The 24,340-nt window shown below is 39.9% G+C and overlaps 2 protein-coding genes and 1 long non-coding RNA gene across 6 annotated transcripts in view; 2 read left to right on the forward strand and 1 right to left on the reverse strand.

Moving 5' to 3' along the window:
- Positions 1 to 169: 169 nt before the first annotated feature.
- On the reverse strand, positions 170 to 10,343 carry LOC109204110 (uncharacterized). The gene is made up of 3 exons (XR_003222134.1): positions 10,231 to 10,343; positions 7,424 to 7,812; positions 170 to 590 (listed from the first exon to the last, which is right to left on the reverse strand). It is a non-coding gene; the product is annotated as an uncharacterized LOC109204110 (long non-coding RNA).
- zfat (zinc finger and AT hook domain containing) lies at positions 9,306 to 22,442 on the forward strand. 3 transcript variants are annotated; one of them, XM_005450524.4, is made up of 24 exons: positions 9,306 to 9,523; positions 10,252 to 10,410; positions 10,636 to 10,797; positions 10,988 to 11,116; positions 11,352 to 11,465; positions 11,549 to 11,671; positions 11,766 to 11,845; positions 12,536 to 12,618; positions 12,791 to 12,865; positions 13,980 to 14,128; positions 14,251 to 14,342; positions 14,510 to 14,658; positions 15,209 to 16,121; positions 16,591 to 16,717; positions 16,855 to 17,087; positions 17,219 to 17,300; positions 18,391 to 18,510; positions 19,417 to 19,590; positions 19,729 to 19,817; positions 20,326 to 20,464; positions 20,705 to 20,811; positions 21,672 to 21,759; positions 21,880 to 21,977; positions 22,056 to 22,442. In XM_005450524.4, exons 1-24 carry the CDS (start codon positions 9,505 to 9,507, stop codon positions 22,254 to 22,256), a joined length of 3,705 nt encoding a protein of 1,234 aa, XP_005450581.1. In that variant the 5' UTR covers positions 9,306 to 9,504; the 3' UTR covers positions 22,257 to 22,442. The 3 variants fall into 3 exon arrangements, with proteins under 3 accessions (XP_005450581.1, XP_013125923.1, XP_025767134.1); XM_013270469.3 differs by having other exon boundaries at positions 22,062 to 22,442; XM_025911349.1 differs by lacking the exon at positions 9,306 to 9,523 and having other exon boundaries at positions 10,316 to 10,465.
- Positions 22,443 to 22,741: 299 nt separating this feature from the next.
- Positions 22,742 to 24,340, forward strand: part of mtbp (MDM2 binding protein) — a 32,364-nt gene continuing 30,765 nt past the window's right edge. The window contains exons 1-3 of one of the 2 annotated variants that reach the window (XM_005450525.4): positions 22,742 to 22,945; positions 23,266 to 23,346; positions 24,092 to 24,165. In XM_005450525.4, coding sequence (XP_005450582.1) covers positions 22,879 to 22,945; positions 23,266 to 23,346; positions 24,092 to 24,165 — 222 coding nt within the window. In that variant the 5' untranslated portion in view covers positions 22,742 to 22,878. Of the gene's footprint in view, positions 22,946 to 23,265; positions 23,347 to 23,689; positions 23,847 to 24,091; positions 24,166 to 24,340 lie in introns of those variants that run through there. The other variant, XM_005450526.3, reaches the window with a different exon arrangement.

The raw sequence follows: 24,340 nt of genomic DNA on the forward strand, positions 1-24,340 counted from the left end.
ATATTTCTCCAAGCATAGTTCTGTTCTGAATAACCCATAATGTTGTATTTAGGGGGTCTACATTTGTGCCTGAAGTGCATTGCCATGTAAATAATTTGCATTTACTGAATATGTACTTACTAAGTACCACTGTTCAAAAGTTGAATAAAGAAACAAATAAATGTTTTCCTTTTTTTAATTAAAACCACTTTGTAGAACATCACACCAGTAACAATGTAGAATCAATGTCATGTATAGTTTACAAATGACAAAATGTTCACATAAAATCATGACAGCTTTTAAATAATATCACCCACTACTAGCATTCTGTAATTTACTGTCTCTTTTGAAATCTTATCACTACATATACAGCACAAGACTTTTAAGAGTATTTAACAAGAGCAATTTTTCCCTGGTTTTACTACCACACTGGGGCACATGTTCACCAAAATGCAGCAAACCTTCACCATCTTATCCAGAAGGGTCACCTCTTCACCCACACATGGAAGAAGTAATCTGATTGGCATGGTGGTATGTAGCATGTAGTTTGAAGCTGGGATGTTGTAGAGCCCCATGTGTAGCGTTGGAACCCATTTCATAGGCTGGGTTGCCTGCAATAATGAAAAACAATTAGCAACTCTATAAATAGAACGTATATCTACAATAAATCACTCATTAGGATGTTTGTTCTAATTTGCTATGACCTCAGAGTGCATTGAAAATAAAACTAATAGGCTATAAAGAGTAATATGAACTAGGGCTGTGCGATATGACCAAAATATCATATCCCGATATAAGACATCTATCGTCCTGATAACGATAGAAATCACAAAAATTTTACATTTTCTGTAAATTCTGTGAATCTCGGGCAGCTTGACTTGCGTGAAGTGTTTCCAGCTGGGCGTCGTGTACTTGGAGTCCAGAGTTTTAATCGACGCATGAAGCTAGACATAACGGCTGCCGTTTTCTTTGTGAGTATTTATTACATGGCGTGCTGCGGGGAAAAGCCTGTTCTAACGTTTGAATCTAAGGTTTATTTTTTAGCACCTGGTGGCTCTTATTTGCTTCTCAACCATACAAAAATCTGCCTACTCTTTCACGTAATTCAGTTTATTTTGAAAAGTCTCAACAGGATCTTGAGCTTTATTGTGAAAGGTTTATCTGGAAAATAAACAAGCGGACACGCGATGGTTTTACCATCATTGCTACTAACGACAACGCATAAAAACAGTTGCTTGTCCATCCGTAGTGTGGTTATATTAAATATAAGAGAAAGAGAGAACTTTAAGAAAATAATATAGCCACTACAATGACCATCAAAACGATGAAAGAATATTACCGTAAACAGTTTATTTTGCGACACCACGAAACAAACCATAGTGTAAAATGAAACGATAGATGTTTTTATATTGTCATCCGATATAGATTGTTATATCGAACAGCCCTAATATGAACTTATTTAGAACTTACCAGAATGAAAATGTCTGTAGCACACCAACAGATATCTGTGGATGGTAGAGAACTGGATATCAGCTCATCTCACAGCTGCTATCCAGGCTAGATGCCTTCTTTTGGTAACATCCAGTACATAAGCTCCCTCACGTTGCTTCCAGGTGGGGAAAGAATAAAAAGTGAGCCAATTTTCAAGCTTATTCCCTTCCAGATCGTGCGATCTAACATGACAACCCACAACACAGCAAGGCAAACCATTGCTGATGCTTTCGCTCCTTAAGCCCTTTGTTTGGCCTGCTAACATGGGCCCCAGCGGCCACGCCCCCTGCCGTGACTCCACGTTCCAAAGCCCTATAGACAATAACACCTAATTTTAAAAAAAAGAATGTTGCTGTTACCATCATCATGATGATCAAAGGCATTTCATATGCCTTTGATCTGTGAATCCTTAAATAGGGGTAAGGATCCCAAACTTTCATGCAGTTTACTTGCAGCGCTCGAGATTGCAGCATTCAAGGGTACGCCTGAGAAGCATTTCAAAACAGTTGAATCTTTAACACAGGCACTTCATCGACACTCCAACATGTCTCAGAGTAATCACGGCAAAAATCAACAAGCTTACGCTGACCACCAAAATCTGGAGCCAAATTCGGAAGAAACTCATTTCCAGCTTCCACTCAAGAGGAAGCAAGGCCCAGATTATGTTGAACAGAATTGCAGAAGTGCCCACAGCTGCTTTCCACCAAGGAAAAAAAGACGAATCTGTGAAGAAAAAACTGTGTTGAAAAGACGATACAGTCAGATTTTAAAAGGCAGCAAAAACAACTCTGAGAGCTACTATCCAGAGAGAAAGAGGATGAGAATAGTCACTGAGAAAAAAGAAACAGCAGTGACTCCGAGCATCCAAAAAAGTTGGACGCCAAGGTCTAGCCAACACCAAGTTGAGAAAATGGATGTTACGACCTCGAGTGATACCAAAACCTCTGAAAACACACTGAAATACAACAAAAGGCCAGAACAAGCAGCAGTGACACAGAGGATCCAAAAAAGTTGGACGCCAAGGTCTAGCCAACCCCAAGTTGAGAAAATGGATGTTACGACCTCGAGTGATACCAAAACCTCTGAAAACACACTGAAATACAACAAAAGGCCAGAACAAGCAGCAGTGACACAGAGGATCCAAAAAAGTTGGACGCCAAGGTCTAGCCAACACCAAGTTGAGAAAATGGATGTTACCACCTCGAGTGATACCAAAACCTCTGAAAACACACTGAAATACAACAAAAGGCCAGAACAAGCAGCAGTGACACAGAGGATCCAAAAAAGTTGTACGCCAAGGTCTATTCATCTCCTTGTTCAGAAAATGAACGATATGACCTTGAGTGATACCAAAACCTCTGAAAACACACTGAAAAAGAAAGAGAGGCCAGAAGACCAGAGAGAAACAAACGTGTGGATCATTGGGTCCAGCTACATCAGACGAGCCGAGATAAAAGAGATTTTCGGAGAAAATTTGGGACTTAATGCCAAAGTCCAGTGGTTTGGCAAAAGAGGAATGCAATGGAGGGGAGTCCTTCCTCGTTTTTATGAGGAGCTATCCACACAGAGCCCACCCGACATACTGGTAATCCATGCTGGGGGCGATGATTTGGGACTCTCTTCTGCTTATAAACTTTCTTCTGTCATTGAGAAGGAATTGATCCAACTGCACACAGAGTTCCCCTCAATGACAATTGCATATTCATCCATCAACGAGCGTCAAGTGTGGCGATATGGAAATCCAGGCAAAATCGATAAGGACAGGAAGATTGTGAATGCCAGCATTAGAATGACTGTCGACCGCTTTAATGGAGTGATTATTGAGCATCCGCACATCAGGTTTTTCAACAACTCCATTTTTTTACCTGATGGAGTTCATTTCACCAAGAAAGGAAGTGAACTGTTTCTGACAAGCATCCGCACGGCCATCCAGAAAAGTCTTCAGTCACGTCACTGAAAACTAACTTGAGACATTTCTTTCACAGTCCAGAAAACCATACGTTGTTCATTTTAGGCAATGTGAACAACATATAGCTAACATGTGCTCTCTTTTTTCATTTCCTCTGCCTCTCACCCCCCAACCAGTCATGACAGATGGCTGCCCCTTTCTTAGCCTGGTTCTGTCAAAGGTTTCTTCCTGTTTAAAGGGAGTTTTTCCTTTCCACCGTTGCCCAGTGCTTGCTATTAAAGGGGATCATTTGATTGTTGAAGTTTATAGTTTAGAATCTAAACTAAACTAATAAACATAAAACATCAGGTGATTGTTGAAGTTGATAGTTTAGAATCTAAACTAAACTAATAAACATCAAACTTCAGGTGAGGGGTTCACATAGTAGGGAGCACTACAAGAATTACAAATAAAAACATGTAATTGGCGGCTAATCAAAATAAAGAAAACAATTAAAAAAAAGATCTCTTACTGCTCTGTTTATTTCTTTAAATGAACACTTGTACTTTTTGTCATAGAAGAATAAGAATATTAATATGAATATGAACACCAAGGCGTTTCCAGGCCAGCCAAGAGATATAATCTCTCCAGCCTGACTTGGGTCTGCCCCGGGGCCAAATGCCTGGTGGCACCCTTGCCTCAATGGGCACCTTAACTCATCACTTTTGACGCAGAGAATGTATTTTATGAACTAATATTAGTAGGCTGAAGCCTTTTACTTCTACTTACTTCTACTTTTACTATATATTAATATGCTTTTTTAAGGCTCAAGATGTGGGTTTGTTTTTCCAGCTTCATTAACAGTTGTTTTTTCCGTGATCAGATGTCCTTACATCTTCAGCAGTAACGTTAATCCATATTGCACAGACAGAGAAAATCAGCAAAATTATTGATTTTACTTTTGATATTTTGCCAGTAAAACAGTTTTATGTCTCCTGAGGTCTTTTCATTGTTTTATTGCTTTGCTAAAGTAAAAGAAAAAAATCCCAGCCATTCCTCATTGTTAGCGAATCATAAATCCATCACTGGATCACACCCAATTGCTAGCACAATACAGGGAGTGCCGAATTATTAGGCAAGTTGTATTTTTGAGGAATAATTTTATTATTGAACAACAACCATGTTCTCAATGAACCCAAAAAACTCATTAATATCAAAGCTGAATGTTTGTGGAAGTAGTTTTTAGTTTGGTTTTAGTTTTAGCTATTTTAGGGGGATATCTGTGTGTGCAGGTGACTATTACTGTGCATAATTATTAGGCAACTTAACAAAAAACAAATATATACCCATTTCAATTATTTATTTTTACCAGTGAAACCAATAGAACATCTCCACATTCACAAATATACATTTCTGACATTCAAAAACAAAACAAAAACAAATCAGCGACCAATATAGCCACCTTTCTTTGCAAGGACACTCAAAAGCCTGCCATCCATGGATTCTGTCAGTGTTTTGATCTGTTCACCATCAACATTGCGTGCAGCAGCAACCACAGCCTCCCAGACACTGTTCAGAGAGGTGTACTGTTTTCCCTCCTTGTAAATCTCACATTTGATGATGGACCACAGGTTCTCAATGGGGTTCAGATCAGTTGAACAAGGAGGCCATGTCATTAGTTTTTCTTCTTTTATACCCTTTCTTGCCAGCCACACTGTGGAGTACTTGGACGCGTGTGATGGAGCATTGTCCTGCATGAAAATCATGTTTTTCTTGAAGGATGCAGACTTCTTCCTGTACCACTGCTTGAAGAAGGTGTCTTCCAGAAACTGGCAGTAGGACTGGGAGTTGAGCTTGACTCCATCCTCAACCCGAAAAGGCCCCACAAGCTCATCTTTGATGATACCAGCCCAAACCAGTACTCCACCTCCACCTTGCTGGCGTCTGAGTCGGACTGGAGCTCTGCCCTTTACCAATCCAGCCACGGGCCCATCCATCTGGCCCATCAAGACTCACTCTCATTTCATCAGTCCATAAAACCTTAGAAAAATCAGTCTTGAGATATTTCTTGGCCCAGTCTTGACGTTTCAGCTTGTGTGTCTTGTTCAGTGGTGGTCGTCTTTCAGCCTTTCTTACCTCGGCCATGTCTCTGAGTATTGCACACCTTGTGCTTTTGGGCACTCCAGTGATGTTGCAGCTCTGAAATATGGCCAAACTGGTGGCAAGTGGCATCTTGGCAGCTGCACGCTTGACTTTTCTCAGTTCATGGGCAGTTATTTTGCACCTTGGTTTTTCCACACGCTTCTTGCGACCCTGTTGACTATTTTGAATGAAACGCTTGATTGTTCGATGATCACGCTTCAGAAGCTTTGCAATTTTAAGACTGCTGCATCCCTCTGCAAGATATCTCACTATTTTTGACTTTTCTGAGCCTGTCAAGTCCTTCTTTTGACCCATTTTGCCAAAGGAAAGGAAGTTGCCTAATAATTATGCACACCTGATATAGGGTGTTGATGTCATTAGACCACACCCCTTCTCATTACAGAGATGCACATCACCTAATATGCTTAATTGGTAGTAGGCTTTCGAGCCTATACAGCTTGGAGTAAGACAACATGCATGAAGAGGATGATGTGGACAAAATACTCATTTGCCTAATAATTCTGCACTCCCTGTAATCATGTTTAAGGTTGTGAGCTGGTGTCTGATTTGTGTTTTTGTTAAACAAAAGACATCATCTGCATAAATGAATGCAGAAAAACTTCATCAGAAAACAGAAAACTAAGTGTCTGATGCTAAAATACCACATATGTTCCCTCCTATAACAAAAATTAAAAGCTAAGGATTATTTACAGTATCATATTTTTTTAATCAGATATGTTCGTATTAGTTTGGGTAAAAATTATTAAACTGCATAGTGACAACCAAAAAAAACTGGTTCACTCATACCTTAGACCGATGTTGGACAACATGCTTTCCTCTAATGTTAAGTCAGTCTTTGCATCTATTCCAGGTAACTCCCGCAGGCATGACATGATGATTAAATCTTGGATGTGTAATCTGTCGTGTATACTATGTGCTCTCCAGCAAGATAAGTTGTAACTGTTTGCAACACAGGGTACAGAGGCCTGTTGATCCAAACAGGTTTGTTTAGATGCAACATTTTTGAGTGCATGTTTTGTATGATACATTTTAATCTAAATAAACATTTAACTAGTAGCTTTAAATAACAGTCATCATACCCTGCAGAATTAGAGACAGAGCAGCCGGGCTATGTAAAAAGTGTAAGGGGGCGTGTTCACGGTCACGTCCAGTGGGTGTGTGGGCAGAGACGCTCCACCACGAGTTACTACTGAGCAGACTCTGGCTCCAAAAGTGGAACATGGCAGCTCCCGCAAGCGGAATATTTTGGCTTCATTTTTGCACAATGGGAGGAAGTGCTGTCGCGTCGTTCATCTTTTATACAGTAATTGGTTAGGACCAATCAGCCAAACAGCAATCTTCTCCTTAAGAAATTTCAAAAATATACAAAACAATATATATAACTTCATAAGTCGACAAAAATAAAATCCAGAAATGTCGCTTCTTAGATTCATGATTCTTTTGGTTGCATCATAAAGATGTTTCAAGTTCAAGTTTATACACTTAACCTTAAGTTGAGGTCTTTCATGTCTCTTTAACAAAAAACAAAATCCCTATTCAGAAATCTCTTTTCTATATGATGGTATGTGTGTGTAAATGTGCATGCGTGTCTGTGTGTGTACAACGGACCACACAGCAAGCATTTGTTTGGCCTGCTAATATGGCGCCTCGAGCAAAAATCCTGGTCACGCCCCATCCCTTAAGATCCCGCTCCAAAGTCCTATTAACCTACGGATCTAGAGAGAAGACGCTGCACTTTTAACTCTGAGGGAGATGGAGAATGAGCCTATTTCCAAAAAAGTGGAGTGTGTTCCTTTAAATACTATATAGTATATATTGTTAAAAACTAAAGTGTACACCCACCCACACACACACACACACACCATCATATAGAAGAGAGAAAGAATTATCTGATATACTCACATAATTGCTGTGCAAATCCAAAACAGTCATTTTGATGAACTGAGCAATAAAATCTGGAATTTTTCTGATCATGTTCCTGCTCAGGTCCACTTCTGGACACACTTTGGAACAGCTGTAATCCCCTTGAAACTGAGATCTAGTCGGCGTTTACCATCCAATGTCAGCTCCACGCAGTTCTGGGCCATTTTCAAGGTGATCTTCTTACTTTTAGTCTTTCTTTTGGCTTTCGTTCCCTTGGCCATGCTGCTGCCGGGACACACAGTGATGGAGTCTATAGTTAACCTTTTCCACTAATGCGCTGTGACGACAGAGTTGACCGTGGAGCCAGTCTGTGAGATCACGTTACCCAGGCAGCGGTAACTGTAGATAAAGTCAAGCTTTTACCTTTCCTGTTAGATAAAATATGAGTAACAGTATCATTTGCTTTGTTCCATGACAACACTGCTAACATGACAACAGAAATCAGAATAAGACTTGCAGTGAGTTTAAACTTATGAACCAGCATTAATGCCTCCTCACACCCAGTTCAAAACAGCAGGGAAGAGAAAGACAGAAGATGCTTGGCTATCTCTTTCCTCAGCATAAGAACGTTGCCACACATCCAAATGTCACTGCAAAGAGATGTAAATAGATAAGCGGTCAGACTGCTGCTGTTTGACAGGTAAAAAATCACCATGCTGCATCATGGCTGTCTGTCAGCTGGGACTCACTTGGGTGAATGTGGCATTTGTTGTAATTTGTTCCCAGGCAACTGCTGTTTGGTCTGGTAGCTTTGGTTATAGCTATAGCTTTATAGCAATGAGCAGCCACCAGTCACAGCAGGGCAATTTGTTCTTTTAAAAATCTGTGTGAAGACATTTTAAAAAACAACAGCTTCAGTTTCCAGGGATTATCCTCTTTCAAATGAAGCTATGGAGGATTTCAGGTCCAAATTACTGATAAGAATGAGCTGTTGATGCCTGTGTGACACCTACAAGTGTATGGTCAATTGTAATTTTTTTTTGTAAAACATTTATTAATGTAAAAAGCATTTTTTTCATGGTGGTATTGCACTTTATAGTTATGAAGAAGTAATTGCGTGGCAAAGCCACAAGGGGGAAGTAGTTGTGAGTGCGATAGGCCGTTGCAACGCTTCTGTGCCTCAGACGAGGAAGGGCCTGCAGACCAAACGCAACTCATGTCTCCTGTCTCTACTTTTCTGTATAAAAACAGACCCTGTAACACATGTAGCTGATTTGTCCATATTCTTGTTATTTATCTCACTGAAAAGCAGCTCTGCCCAGTACTTTGTATTTGCCACTTCGTTTGAAATAAAGAACAAGTACTGCTGCCTACATAACAGCGAATGTATACATTTATACATGAATGTGAGTCCCACAGCCTAAGTAAACCATCTATACATATACTGCTTACATAGCAAATGCTGGCAGCTAATGAGGCCATTCTTGCTTTATATCTGAAAATACACTAAAACTAGATCTTTTTTCCTCCCACTGCTCCACCAGATCTCAAAAGTCTTTCAGTCTTGTGCTCAATCTTTTCGTCATTTGTTTTGTTTACGTTTATTAAAAAAGCTTAATTAATGATGGGAAACAAAATATCCCAAACTTTGCTCTGAAAAACAATGAAATGGATGTTGAAAAAGATCAATAAATAGTGCATAAGTCAAGAAATGTGATTCCATGCATTAGTGACGTGAAATAAAAATTTGACCTTTGACCTTTAACTCGGACTCTAAACATTTCCAGTCTTTCTCAAGCTTTGATGTGATTCTGCAGCCACACACTGATCTATTTCCCACAAACACAGAGACTTCTGTCAACAATGTTTTCTACAGTCAATGGCCTAAACGCGCTGCTTTGCGGTCCTCCTGCCACAGAGGGCGATGTCTGTTACAGTGCTGCCGCTCCAACAAACTTCCGCTGGCCTGAAGGATTTGTGCCGCAGATTCGACAGAAATGTGTGTCTTTATTCAGTAAAAAATAGACTCTAAATCACGATTTGGTGAATAAATTTATTCGCATATTGGTTCTGACCTGTATATAAATTAGTATTACTTCGCTCTTTGGTCGCTGGGGGAAATGGATGGACAAAAAGCAGGTAAGAAATTTGGCTAGCTTCAACTCGAATATGTTTTTCGGGTCTTCATGTTAACTCGGGCCAAATCAAAATAAACAGACGTGCATGGTTAAAAAAAAGGCACCGTTTCATTTTGCGTTTTTTTATATTTTGCTGAAACTATGGCCACTATACAGAAAGAAAAGTACAAATAAGCTACAAACCGTAACCTGTTACGTTAACACACAGTGTCACCTGACTCTAGGGTCAATGTAGTTTCCACACTTAAATCAGCATTAAATGACAAATTATACACGTGTACTTTACTGTAGCAATAATTATCATAGAAATTAACAACGTATTTGCAACAACTTGTACAGAAGAACTGGTTAGTTTGGGAGTGGCTTTTAAGCTAATGTTCCTGTAATAATATGTTTAATATAATATGTTTGATTTGAGGTGGATTGGGAGTTTATAGAAAACCGATTACTTGTTGGTTTTTATTAATCTTTTTACATTTTCCAGCAGATGCGCAGGGCATCGCCTATTATATACATGCAGCATATAACACGGTAAAATTAGCCAATATCCACCCCACAGTTTCTCACATTGCCGCAAAATGTATCTTCTCTGTGCTACAGATATTAGGTATTTAACACATAAACCTCTACAGTTCCCTTGTTGTTATAAAACCAAGAAACAAACACGACAAGAACAACTTAAGTAACAAAAGCCTCTGGATCTGCCACCTTTTCTCTGTGTGTCCCCAGCTGGATCTGTGTTTATGTGTCGCCTGTGCAACGTCTTTTCTCCAAGTCGCTCCCAGCTACTTGTACATTGCTCCCAGCTGCACCCTCAGCAGGAGCCTCTAGATGACATCATTATTGCGCTGCAGCCCCTTGTGGCAGAGCCTGTGGAGAAGCTGGCAGGTCAGAGTACCACCACATCACCACTATTACTATCACAAAAAAAGACCTTACTCAGGTCTGTAAATGTATTGGCTTTTGGCGACACAGACAATAATTGCAGAATAATGTATTTTTTGATGCTGTTCTCTTAGGTGGATGTGTTGCTAGAAATGGGAAAAAAATGAAAAAAACAAAAAAAACAGTGCTGCCTTTTTTTAACTGTTCTATTGGATTATTGGCCCACAGAGACCCCAGTGAAGCGAAAACGAGGAAGACCAAAGGGCTCTACGAAGAAGATGCGCACAGATTTGACAGAGGGCACAGCCATTTCCAGCCATTCTCCAGAGAATAACTCCAGAGAAGAAAAGAGAAAAAAGGAGGCAATTCAACAATTTAGTTCAGCAGAAGGTAGTATTGCTGCCTTATATAGTGTAAATAAATCTTTTGTTAACTGGTAGTACTGGTCGTACAGACCGCTAACTGATTATATTATTTGGATAGCTGGTTCTTGTTCTGTATTCCTGATTAATAACGTAGCTTTGCTGTAATATGTAATCTGTGGTACATATGTTTATGTAATAGATTTTTTTTTTTTTAGTACAAAAGAATGATGGGATATCAGGGTTGGAATGTAGACACTGCCATCGCTCATTCAGCAACAGGCGTCAAATCCTTAAACACATCTGCCTAAGAGAAGAGGATGAAGATGCAGATGAGGAGGAAAATGGTGAGGAATCAAAGGGCAGAAATGTGAAATAATTTAGCAGCAGGAAAGTCAATGCCTGCTGCAGATGATTTTAAATAACAGTTAGCTGGGGAGCATACTAGAAATGATGCTTGAAGACTGTTAAATCTTTTCACATTTACTATAGGTGCTGTAAAAACTGAAGATACTAAAGTAGATCTAGTTACTGTACCTAACATTTGAAGTTTTTCAATTTAATGCACACAATAACTTTCAGGGAGCATCTCTGGTACAGCAGAAGGTGAGGGAACGGAAAATGTGGATCCCGGAGGAGCTGAACCAAACCAGAATAAACACAACCAGACACAATCAGGACTTGATCGAGAAAGCAGTAAGATCATGATCATGGTTTCTTAAAATTAATCATTATTTGAAAAATAATAATCCGATCTATCTTTTGTTCTCTGTTTATAGAAGTGGGAAACTCTAGATCCTTAAAAGCCAACCAAAGTTGCATCTCCAAGGAAGGAGGCCAAGCAACAGGAAACAAAAAATCTGTTATCAGTGTTGTTCTGACAGAAGATGAAACACTTCCAGGTTGGTATTAAAGTGATATTTGAGCCTGTTTTTACATTCTGGCTAAAAATGCAGTTTTATGAATAACTATAATGCTTCACTTTTAATTCAAAAGGTGTTTTTAAAATGGTTCCTGTAGAGGAAAGTTCAGCAGAAGCAGAATCTGGTTCTATCAAACCTCAATCTCAACCTCAGGTAAGCACTGGAATGAGTCAGTTCACACAGATTTTAACCCTTTAAAGCCTGAACCGTGGAATAATTGCCCCAATTTTTTTAAATGGAGTGTTTATTGAACCTTCTGACAAAAAAAAAAATACTAATTTGCATATATGAGTTTTAATTTGTATCATATTTGCCGCATCCAGCTATTTTTCTAATTTATTCCTAAAAAATGTAACGTGCAATTTATTTTATTTTTCTGGAGGGAAACTATTACACTGATTATGTATCGAGGAGTCTTAAAAACGTATGTATTAAATACATTACATTTGGCTTTAAAGGGTTAAAATATGTTTTTTATGTACAATCTTCTAACAAAGTTACACAGTTTAATTTACACATGGTTTGAGACCTCTTTCTTTTGTAACCATGTTAGCCACGTGGTGTTTTGATTTTATGTTGCTCACAAAACTCAAAATTACACTGAAGGAAAATTCATCAGTAGCGTCTGTCCTTTAGAAACACAGGATTGTGCACAGTGTTTACATTATACTTACTTTCTGCTGACATCTCTATAACCTGTTAACAGTGTTTTTGTTGCAGTGAAGAAAGTTTTAGCAGTTAAGCTGAATTTAAACTCTTGTGATTCTGTCCTAAAAAAGATACCATGTTTGTTGTCCAAAAGTATTTTGTGACATTATTATATTGATCTTTCTGGACATTCAGCACTCTGCAGTCTTCCAGAGTGAGTCACATGATGTTGCAAGTGAAGCCACCACAGATAACCCTCAAACAGACCAGGAGCCAAGGTAATTAATAATTTATTAAACCAGAAGATTTCCTGTAAGTAATTAGAAGTCAGTGAAATTGATTTTAGGTAAAATAGTTGGTTTGTGAACGTTAACAATCTTTTACAAGATTTCTAAGTTTCTGGTTGTCACTGTGTGACCTGCCAGTGTTTTCTTTGTTTTCTATTCCTAGTTCGAATCCTACCACAACAACAACGACAAACAGCAGGGGCTTCCAGGAATGTTCTATCAAACAAGATGCTTCCAAGTACTTTTTGAATATTTTAATATTTGTAGTTGTATTTGCAGTCATATGGTGTTTCTTCATATATGCAATCATGTGAAAAAATAAGCACACCCTTACTGCCTTTACAGAAATTAAGAAAGTAAGTAGCATCCAGGTGCTGCTAATCAAATTCACTTGACTGTTCCAGACCAGCTGAGAATAGTTTTAAGGGCAATTCAAAACAATTTGTCCATCATTCTACAGCGAGAAAGATTACTTACAAGCAGAAAACACTCAAGACCGTTATTAATCTTCGCAGGAGTGGGCGTCCCACTAAGCTATCCTAGTTTGAGACCACTACACATAATACCTTGCAGGCCTCAGTTAGCATGTATAATATTAAAGTTCATGACAGAACTTAAAAAAATGGAAGCATTGATTAGGTTACATCTTTTTGAATAAAGTCCTTAGGACAGACAAACCCAGATGCAACATATCAACACACACACAGCTCATAGCACGGTGGTGGCACTGTGATGATTAGAGCTTGTTTACAGCTGCATGACTTTGCAGTCATTGAGTGGACTCCTCTGTATACCAGAGTATTGTAGAGCCCATCTAGCCAAAAGCTAAAATGTGCAACAGGTTAATGATCCCAAGCACAACAGCAAATCTATACCAGAATGGCTGAAAGAAAAGAATCAAGGTGTTGCAATGGCCCAGTCAAAGTCCAGACATCATCAGCCCGACTGAAATGCTTTGACTGGACCTTAAAAGCACTGTGCATAAATGAATGCCCGCAAAACCTCAATAAACTAAAGTAACGCTGTAAAGAAAAGGAGGCCAGAATTCCTTCACAGTGATGTGAGAGACTGTCAAAGTCCTACAGAAAACTATTACTTCAAGTTATTGCCGCTAAAGGTAACTACAAAATGCTGGCTCATGGGGTGCACTTAACTTTTCACACGATAGCATAGACACGACTGTATGTGGATTTTATTTTACACAGTTTTTAGATTTGGGGGTAAAGTGTAGCTAAAAGCTTCTTTTTATGTAATATGACAGAGGTTAGGTCCACCCTCTTTCACCATGATATCAACAGGAGTGAAACTGATCAGCTATGAGAAATGTAATATTGTCACCTGCTGTCTTACAGTTTGCCTCAGAGCCACCTGAAAATTTTTGCCTGTGAGTTCTGTAACAAAATCTTTAAGTTCAGACACTCACTGGTTGCTCACCTGAGGACACACACCCAAGAAAAACCGTTTCAGTGTCCACACTGTGACTACGCATCGGCCATCAAAGGTAAATTAGTCTATGGGTTTCAGGATGGCTGCGGAAATGAATACAAAGTTGAAGTTGATCGTGTTTATAGCATTAACTGGAAAAGGAAGAGTTGCACTACTTACTAGATTTGTCCTTTAAAGCAAACCTGAATGTTCACCTGAGGAAGCACACTGGAGAGAAGTTCAGCTGTCAGCACTGTCCTTTCAACTGCCTCAGCCCAGGACACCTCAAGGTGCTGATATACTGCTCTCAGCAGTCATAGTGTTACATGCTGAGTATTATTAGCATTAACACACAGGCTTCAAGATATTAAAGTTCTCTTTTGACTGTGTTAGATATACTGAATATATTTTCAGTGTGAAGCTGCATGGTTTGTGATTTGTGTCTCTGTGGATGCAGGTCCATATAGAGCGTGTCCATATGAAGGTGAAGCAGCACTGCAGCTTCTGTGAGAAAAAGTACTCTGATGTCAAGAACCTGCTGAAACACATGGAGAAACGACATAATCTAAATGATCCCACTGTTTACCAGAGCTACCAACAACTGAGGTTTGTCCTGCTGAAGAGGTTTTCAAACTGTGAGGTGCTCCTCCAGGGAGGTGGTGCGTGAAGTGTGGGGTTTATAGCCAGAGAGAGAGGGAAGAGTTCCTGATGCAACAACACGTTAATGTAGCTCATTGTAGATACACTATATTGCCAAAAGTATTTGCTTGAGGGACATCCCGTTCTTAATCCACAGAGTTTAACATGATGTCGGCCCACCCTTTGCAGGTATAACAGCTTCAACTCTTCTGTGAATTTTTGACCATTAGGCCTGGCTCGCAGTCTCCGCTCTAATTCATCCCAAAGGTGTTCTATCAGGTTGATGTCAGGATTCCATTCAAGTGCTTTCACACCAAACTTGCTCATCATTGTCTTCATAGATCTTTCTTTGTGCACTCGTGCGCAGTCATGTTGAAATGTAAAAGTGCCATCCCCAAACGAAAAATTACTTAATTTTGTCACTGTCAGATTTGCAAACTCTGACCTTTGCTGTTATTTCTGACTGTTTCTTGTGACCCTGCCTTTGTAATTTGTTCCGTTTGTCTATATAATCCAGGTTAAAAACTCGCCAGGGCCTCAGACAGCTCCTTTACCACTGTCACACATGTAACCGACGCTTCAAAAACCACCTAGAGCGGGAGCGCCACATGTTAGTCCACGGGCCTAAGCGTCCCTACGCTTGCCTGCTCTGTGACCATGCTGTGACCAAGATGGTTGCCCTCTCTGCTCATGTCAGGAAGCACCTCTTCCTGTACGTGTGCTCCGTGTGTAACGAGAAGTTTGTCAGCTCGCAGAGGCTGAAGGGTCACTTGACAGAGTGTCACCCAGGACTAGATCAAGAGCAGACCTTCACTGACTGCATCAACAGCAGCTACTATTTGGCTCAGCCTGGAGGAGACATGTTGGGGAGTGAGGCGAGCATGGACACACAGGAGCGCCGGATACCACAGGAGGGAGAAGGAGACGGAATACGACAAGAGGAAGGACAACATGGCACAGGGGGGAAGGAATGGGAAGATGTGGAAAGAGAACAGCTGAGAGAAGAGAGAGAGCAAGAGAATGAAGAAGAACAAGCTAAGAAAAATCCAGCTGAAAGTTTAGAGGCAGTGTCGCTGATAGACGGAGAGACGGGAAAGGAAGTAGGAATAGAAGAGAGAGAAGCACAGCCAACCTTTAAAGACAGACAAGAAGAAGCAGCAGAAGAGGAGACGTCACACATTAAGACGGCAGACTCTTGCAGCTCTGCAGCTGAAAGACTCAAAGAGGACTCACACACCTTGTTATCACAAGAGAACATTCAAAGTCCACACTTAGAGGCTGGGACTCAAGACAATGGACACACACCTGCTGAGAACACACACACATCATCTTCATCATCATCACCAGGAACTATAACGCCGTCTGATACCAGCGCATGCACACATTCGTCTGCAGGTCCAGACAACAGCCAGGCTGCACAATCAGAGGAGGTAAATGCAAAATAGTAATATGATTTAATTCCTATTGAAAATATTTCTTCTTCAGATGTTTCCTCGTTTATGTTCTATATTTACATAAACGAGGAAGCACCTGCGCATTAGCTGTATCATTCTTTAAGATCACAAACCAATATTACCAAGAGAAAAAAAACACATTTTGTATTTTTTTCAAATGGTGAAAACAAGTGTAGTTTTACTGGGATTAGATTCCTTAATCTGGTCATATCCTTCTTCCTATTTGTATGACTTTAAATATGTAGATAGTCCTGCTTAATTTGCCAATGCAGAGATTCAATTTTGAAGTAGCGTCCTCTGCATGACTGCTGAGCAATAACTATTTTAAAGTGTGTTTAGTTCTCACCGATAAATCATCTCCGATAAATCACTCATGGTAAGAAGAAAAGCATTTTTTCCAGTCTTATACTGAGGTGGCATTTCACTTGTCCTTTTCTGCTGGTAGGTTTCAGAGGGTTCCCATCACAGTGCATTCGAGCAGGTGTTCTCATCCCTTCAGAAGACTCAGCTCAATATGGAGACTTTCCAGCGGCTTAGGAAAATTTACGGAGAACTAGAATGTCAATACTGTGGTAAGACAAATAAAAAAGCGAAACTCTTTGAGTAGATTGGGTTTGCTTTGTCCTGCTTTTTTTAGTATTCATTTAACTGTAATTTTCTTGTGTTAAATACCGTGTGCAACTCCTAATCACAGATTTGTGCTGCACAGGTAAACTGTTCTGGTACAGAGTCCACTATAACAGCCATGTGCGCACACACACCAAGGAGCACCTGCATTACTGCTCAAAGTGCAGCTACTCTTCCATCACCAAAAGCTCTTTAAAGCGACACCAGATCCAGAAGCACAGTGGCTTGCTGCTGACTTGTTCGAATCCTGACTGCAAATACAGCACGCCTGACAAATACAAACTTCAAGCACATATGAGAACACACAAAGAGCAGGTAACTAACCTGAGCAGACCAGTTCCTAGTGATAGGTTCTTAATATGTGGTAACACTGAATTTATTGTAATACACTGCGGCTTAAACAGCTAAAAATTCATGCTTTCCTTGTGTCTTCTCTTCAATTACAGGGGAGGAGTGAGATGTGTCCTGTCTGCCATCGTAATTATCCAGAGCACAGACTAAAGCACCACATTAAAACATCACACCCTGGTAAAGAACACACAAGTATTGCTGTGTCACTACAAAAAACAATATAACTCATTCTTGTTTGCTTTTATTTAAAAGCAGATTCAGATCTGTCTGATTACCTTTTGCTCCTGCCTCACTAAATCCAAATTGTATTATTATATAATTAAATATATTACATTATTATTATAACTTTTTATTGGGCACTTATTGTGAGCACAGTTGGTCCTGGATATTTTTTTTTAAAGGTGCAGTCAGTCAGGTTATTTTATGGTAAATGGTAAATGGCTTGTATTTGTATAGCGCTTTACTAGTCCCTAAGGACCCCAAAGCGCTTTACACAACCAGTCATCCACCCATTCACACACACATTCACACACTGGTGATGGCAAGCTACACTGTAGCCACAGCCACCCTGGGGCGCACTGACAGAGGCGAGGCTGCCGGACACTGGCGCCACCAGGCCCTCTGACCACCACCAGTAGGCAACGGGTGAAGTGTCTCGCCCAAGGACACAACGACCTTGACTGTCCAAGCCGGACAATTCAGGGCTCTAACACACAAAAATATCCATAAACATGGTTATTTATTCCAGATATTGTCACAATTACTTGTTATCAGCAGATTAGACGTGTGGCCGCCCCGTCTCCAGGGAGCTTTAAAAACGAGCCAGCTAAACAACAACAACAGCTAAGCTATGCGTCATAAACTAGGCTATGCCAGCTAATGTTAAGCTCGAGTCTCTTAAAAATCACACTTTCTCTCTGATAAATAGTTTGATTATACTCTGACATTGAACAAGAATTTTTTCACTAAGTGTCCAAGTCCAACAATGTTAGATCCACTTCCAAGAAACTTTCCCTAATGCTGCTTAACAGCAACAATTGACTGCAATCTGCTGACATCTACTGGTTAGATTTTACACCCGGACCTTTAAATGATCAAAGTGTTGCAGTTGCTTTCAGCCAAAGCTGACACACAAGGCTAAGATAAATAAATAAATAGCAAAGCTAGTTTCTGCTGCTAACCTTCACAATATTTTGATGCCCATTAGAAATTTTCCATCTTGTACATTTACTGCATGTTTCTTTGTTTGCATGGATGTTTTGGACAGACACTCTTCCTATGCAAGGTAAAGGACTGATGGTACAGCGTGCAGAGAAGTGCCCTTACTGTGACTCCTACTTCCTAAAGAACAGCAGTGACTTTCAGCAGCACATCTGGGCCCATCAAGGTCTGATAACGCTCTGCTCTTTAAAGCTGGCGAACATGCACACAGCACAAGTCCTCAGCACATGTGGGCGAGCACCTCTGCACAGAGTTTTACTGTATCATTATTTTGAAAGCTGAGTTTCCATCTGTCCCTCTTCCTCCTGGCCGTCGTCCAGAAGAATGAAGCAGACTGCAAATACACACGCAGATGTTGTTGAGGGAAATTGGCCCATTAGTCAAGTTACTCTTAAAATGATGAAAACAAAAACAAGCAAAATTGTCCATGTGTGATGCTGGCAAGAGAAACACTTTAATGGCTATTTTTCTTTTGCACTGGTCTCTGCAGCAGGACTTTTTGTTCTGCAGACGTTTTTTTTTTTTTAAGGTGAATGAGATTGCTAAAATTACTTTAAGACTGAAGAATATGTCCCTGCTCGGCTGAAGCTGCTTAATATATACAGCCTGTTCATATCTGCTGTAGAGTACAACATTTTGTCTTGAGGAAGCAAATTGTTATTCCTGCTGGTGTTTCTTGGCCCCTGCTGTACTCGCTTGATTTGATAAGTTTTTTCACCTCGCCAGTTTATAAAACAACAATTTTCAAAAAAGTTTATCTGGCTTTATTTTCTTTTTCTTTCTTTCGATTCCAATACTTGGCTGACTCTAATCCAGGTCACCGATGGCTGGACCTTTTCAACGGTCACTCGTAAATACAATTGGCACCAAGTATCCCTAAAATATCCACTTTTTAGGCGCGTATTTCTTAAAAGTTCAGGAGTAAAAACATTGATTGCATTTGTAAACAAAGATTTCCATGTTCAAAATGTCTGTTTATTTTTTGCTGAATAATTTAATTTAATTGCTTAATAATCTTTTCTGCTGGCAACCTGTTAAGTGTGTGTTTGTATGTTGGTGTCTGTGTGTGTAGGTCTGAAGCCATACGTCTGCAACGTGTGTGACTATGCAGGTCGCAGTAAAAGCAACCTGAAGACTCACATGAACCGACATAATACAGAGAGACGTCACCTCTGTGATCTGTGTGGGAAAAAGTTCAAATCTAAAGTCACGCTGAAAAGCCACAGACTGAGCCACACAGATGAAGGTATGCACTTTGTTAAAATTACATTATGTATTTCTTTAATATCATAATTTAGAATTAATGATAACTTTGTGTATGTCACAAATGCTCTTAATGAGCAGTGATGATAAATGTCACAGTGTTTACTCTGCGTTTGTCCAGGGAAGCGGTTTCAGTGTTCGGAGTGCGACTTCACCTCGGTCTCTAAACCTTCCTTACTCAGACACATGGAGCAGCACGCTAAATTTAAGGTCAGATTACAAATTTGCACACCTAACTTTACCATCCTCAGTTTTATTATTATTTATCTTTTAGCAGAATATGAGTAGAGCAACAAACCATCAGGGTCCATGATTCCATCTCAAATCAACACGGGCCTTCTGCTCACAGTCAGCGATTTGCATAAGAGTTTTATGATACAAAGCTTCAACACCTATAATGATTGCTGTGAGATTTTAGCGTCATTTATCAAATATCAAAGAAGAAAATATATACTAATAAAAAAAGAGTAGAATAAATAAATACAGATGACTGAAAATAGTAGCAGCTGTAATCCTTACACTGAACTCCTTGGACCACTAGACTTTCATGCAAATCTCAAACGGTCGAGCAGAAAATGTTCTAAAAGTTGGCTGATTTCAAATGAAATGACCCATCAGCATTCTGTATTTAAAAAAAACTTGCTTGAGATATGCTCCATCAAGAGAAAGCTAAAATTAAACAGCAGCACTAACATGTCGCATGTGTTTGTCTCTGTAGCCGTTTCGTTGTGCTCACTGTCACTACTCCTGCAACATTGCTGGCGCTCTGAAGCGGCACTACAATGTGAAGCACCCGGATCAGATATACGAGAATGCCGGACCCGGATTGCCAAACCCTGACGCTCTGAAACAGCAAGGTCCTAACTCTGCTCTCCCTCCACTGTGTCCAGGCACCTTGATTATTATTTAAAATATAATTTCACTGCAGCTAGACATTTGTAAAACATTTGAATACGACGTTGACATTTGTTTTCTCTTGGCAAGCTCTGGTTACTACATTGTCTGATCTCTGTCGTAGCTGTAATTGTTGTCTGACTTAGAGTATGTAGGGTTTCAAACAAAGTGTAATGTAGCTCTTTGTGTGTGCTTATGTTTAGGAGGTATGAAGTGTCCCGAATGTGAATTTGTTTATGGCACAAAGTGGGAGCTGAACCGTCACCTGAAGAGCAAACACAGTCTCAAAGTGGTAGAAGGCCCTTGGGAGGTAAACAAATACACTACATACAATGATAATAAAATAAAGCTAGCTGGGTGTGAACGCTGAAGTGTCTGGACTGTTAGCCTAGAAAAGGTATTCTGTTTATCCGGATGTAGAGAAACGAGGCCCGGCGAGCTACTGTAGCTCTTCTGTGTTGTGCCATCTGCTTGAGCCAGAAGAGAAGAATAACTGCTGCATTAGTAAGACTCTTTGGTTATTGTTTAGGTATCAGGAATATTGGAACAGCTGATTTTCTCTTAAAATCACATCTCTGTGGCTTTCAAACCCCAAAACATACTACGCCAAAGAACTGGTCTACACCAAGGATTGGGTCCCCCGGCACAAAGAGAGTAATGTAGTGCATGTAGTGAAGTACCTGGAGGATTGCTGTGAATTATACATTGGGGAAAACAAACAGTCTCTGGCTAAGAGCTTCTACTTTCACCCAATTTATGCTTCAGCAGGAAATCTACTACGTAACTTAATCTGACACTGAAAAAGTCACTTAAATGAATGAGAAAATATTTCTCCCACATCCAGATGAGCAGGATTTCTATACATGAATGATTGAGCATGCATCCAAACATAGGGACTGTTACTTGAACTGATAGTGATTCAAAGGTTTTACATGATCCGTGACATATTTCAAGATGTAGACAATGGACTCGTGGTCCCCAGAGGATGAATTTTTATGAATTTGCTGTTATTTACCGCTGTGCTGTTTGGCTAAGTAAAGAAGGTAAACATTGTATCCACACCATGTCAGCACCTTAGTATCCCATGGCTGTAGAATGTTACCATTGGATTTATTTGTAGAAACTAGAAACTAACTTATTATCATCTCTTCCTTGTGTATGAATACGTAGGTGGGAGAGGAAGTAGAGGCACAGTATGTGTCTGTGGAGGATGAACAGCACCTGTCAGAGGCAGCGTTAGCAACCCTGCAGGACAACGGTAAAACCTTCAAGAAGCATCAACAGCTTCAGGATAATTGAAGCTGTTTTATGTGCTTGTAATATGCATTTACCTATGTCCTTTGTAACACTGAATTCATTTAGTGCCTTTTCTGTTCAGTTAACATCCAGCAGATCACTGAGCTCAGTTCAGAGACTCAGGATGCCGTCACCTCGATGGTCGCCATGGCTCCAGGCACTGTAGCTGTTGTACAGCAGGTGAGCGACAAAACATCACCATCTAAGCAGGTTAGATTTTACAAAACGGCAAAAAGTTGAGTTGAGCTGTGTCTGAAGTTGCAGGTGGCCGACGAGCAGGAAGTCGGCAACTGCGGCAACCAGCTGATGGTGGTAAACACAGAGGGGGCCCTAAATGGTGACCAGGTGATGGTGTTAGAGGAGGGACACGGCCTGGAAGCACTGACAGTCCTTACTCAGGGAGATGACACACACCACTATATTGTCTACGTCCAGGAACACACTGTAGAAATCAACTAGTGTTTTGCTACCATTTTACCATAATGTACCAATAAACAGTAAAACATGGATTTAGCAACAGTTTCAACACTCTCTTTAGTTACATATATTTTTCAGACAGTAATGAAATTAAGTGCAATACGCCTGTGATAATGTGGTATATTTTGTACTAACAAAGTATATTTTAATAAAATTTCTTCCCTTGAATGTGCTTGCTTCATTTCATCAAATTTAGTGACAGGCTCATAACATGGTGCAATATACTGTATTAGAAATACCACAAAGCAGACTTCCCAGTAAACACCAGGTGAGAAGAAGGTGGGAGTTAAAACCACAGATACCATTCTAAAATTAAAATAGTACCATGCAAACTGATTTATGTGTGATTTATTCGCACATGTATTTGTCGCGGACCGCATTAAATATTATTAATTTACCTAGAACAGCTCTAATACAAATGAAGTACTTCCGTCTCAGTCCAATAGATGGCGGTGAAGAGCCTTTTGAGTGCTGACAGTGCATGTTAGTTTGTGCAGAAGAAGATGAACTGGTGGGAAATTTGACAGTGCGCGAGTGTTTTTCTATTAACCGAAAGAGCCCAATAAACAAACAGCACTCCTATATTTACTAATATTTACTGGAGATGGACCGGTATGTTTTAGTTATATCTTTTTGCCGAACTGATGACGAGTCGCCGGATGGTTTTAAATGTAAGTTTTCATTTAACTTGGAAACATGTAATACTTCCTCTACCAGTACCTTAAAAGTGTGCAGACTTAGCCTGTGTTAGCTTTGTAACTGTAAACTTCGTCTGGCTGAGCTCTTAATACCGTCCTGACTTTGTTACCCTTTGTACGTGTGTGTTTCACATTTTGTTTGTAATCACGATGGTTATCCGGTCAAAGAATTTGAAGAGTGAACTATGCTAGCAGCTTTTAACAAATTTGCTACTAGTTGTTCTTTTCAGTCTTAAATAAATCAGAAATCTGCTTGTGATGAATCCTGACAGCTCAGTTTTCATTGATCGCAGGTTTGGAGCCACTAAAGCAGATATATGGCAGACTTGTGGACATCTCCACTCAGGAGTCAGAGAAGGTTTCTGTGTTTCCAGGTACAGTAACAGATAGATAACTTTGAGCATCTATCTATCTATCTATCTATCTATCTATCTATCTATTCTAAATACTGCAGCATCACTGTAAATGTTCAATTTTCAGGGGTCATTTCTTGGCCAGATTCTAAATTGGTCATCAAAACAATCATAAAGGAACACCGTTTAAACCTATTTATGAATAAATGAGGCTAAAATAAGATAAAGCTCAAAAGAAGTAGTAGTTTGCAAAATAAAACATATACATACAAAGCAAACAGTTTATGTAAGACTCTGTTGCATTGTCAGAACTTCTGTATAGCAAAGTATTCTAGAGTCAAATGTGAATCCATCTATCTGACAGCTGAAGTTTGGAAGGTTGGCTAATGCAACAGGACAATGATCCCATGCACAGCATCAAATCTGCTTACTCACAATGGCTGAAAAAGAAAGAATCAAGATGTTGCAGTGGCCCAATCAAAGTTCAGACCTCAGCCTGGCAGGAATCCAGTGGCAAAAACGTAAGAGAGCTGTGCTTGAAAAATCAGTGAACTTAAGCAACATTGTAAATAAGAGTGGGACAAAATTTCTCAACAACCATGTGAGAAAAGATGAAGTTATTGATGTTAAAAGTGGTTCTACAAGTTATTGAATCGTGCAGTGTACTTAATGTTTCACAGCTGTAAAAGCTATAGTGTTGTATCAGTGGTAAGAGAGACCAAGTTATTTCCCTTCCTTACATCTTTCTCACTGCATGTTTTCCCAGCTTGTTCTCTCAGTGGCAGCCCGTCAGCTCGGAGGTGGTACTTTGCTGTTCAGGCTTGTCACGGAGGTGCACAGGTGAGACACTTGGAAGATTCAAGAGCATAGATATGGTGCCTGTATATACAGCTTTTTTTGTGTGTGATGCTTTGAATTGTCACAAGTTGTCAAAGTCTGCACTAACGTAGCTATTGTGCCATTTCCTTCCTTACTTCTTACTTATTAAATACAATATCAGTTTTATTCATCTTGG

This window comes from Oreochromis niloticus, linkage group LG11 (assembly GCF_001858045.2).
Source record: "Oreochromis niloticus isolate F11D_XX linkage group LG11, O_niloticus_UMD_NMBU, whole genome shotgun sequence".
NCBI classification, from domain to species: Eukaryota; Metazoa; Chordata; class Actinopteri; order Cichliformes; family Cichlidae; genus Oreochromis; species Oreochromis niloticus.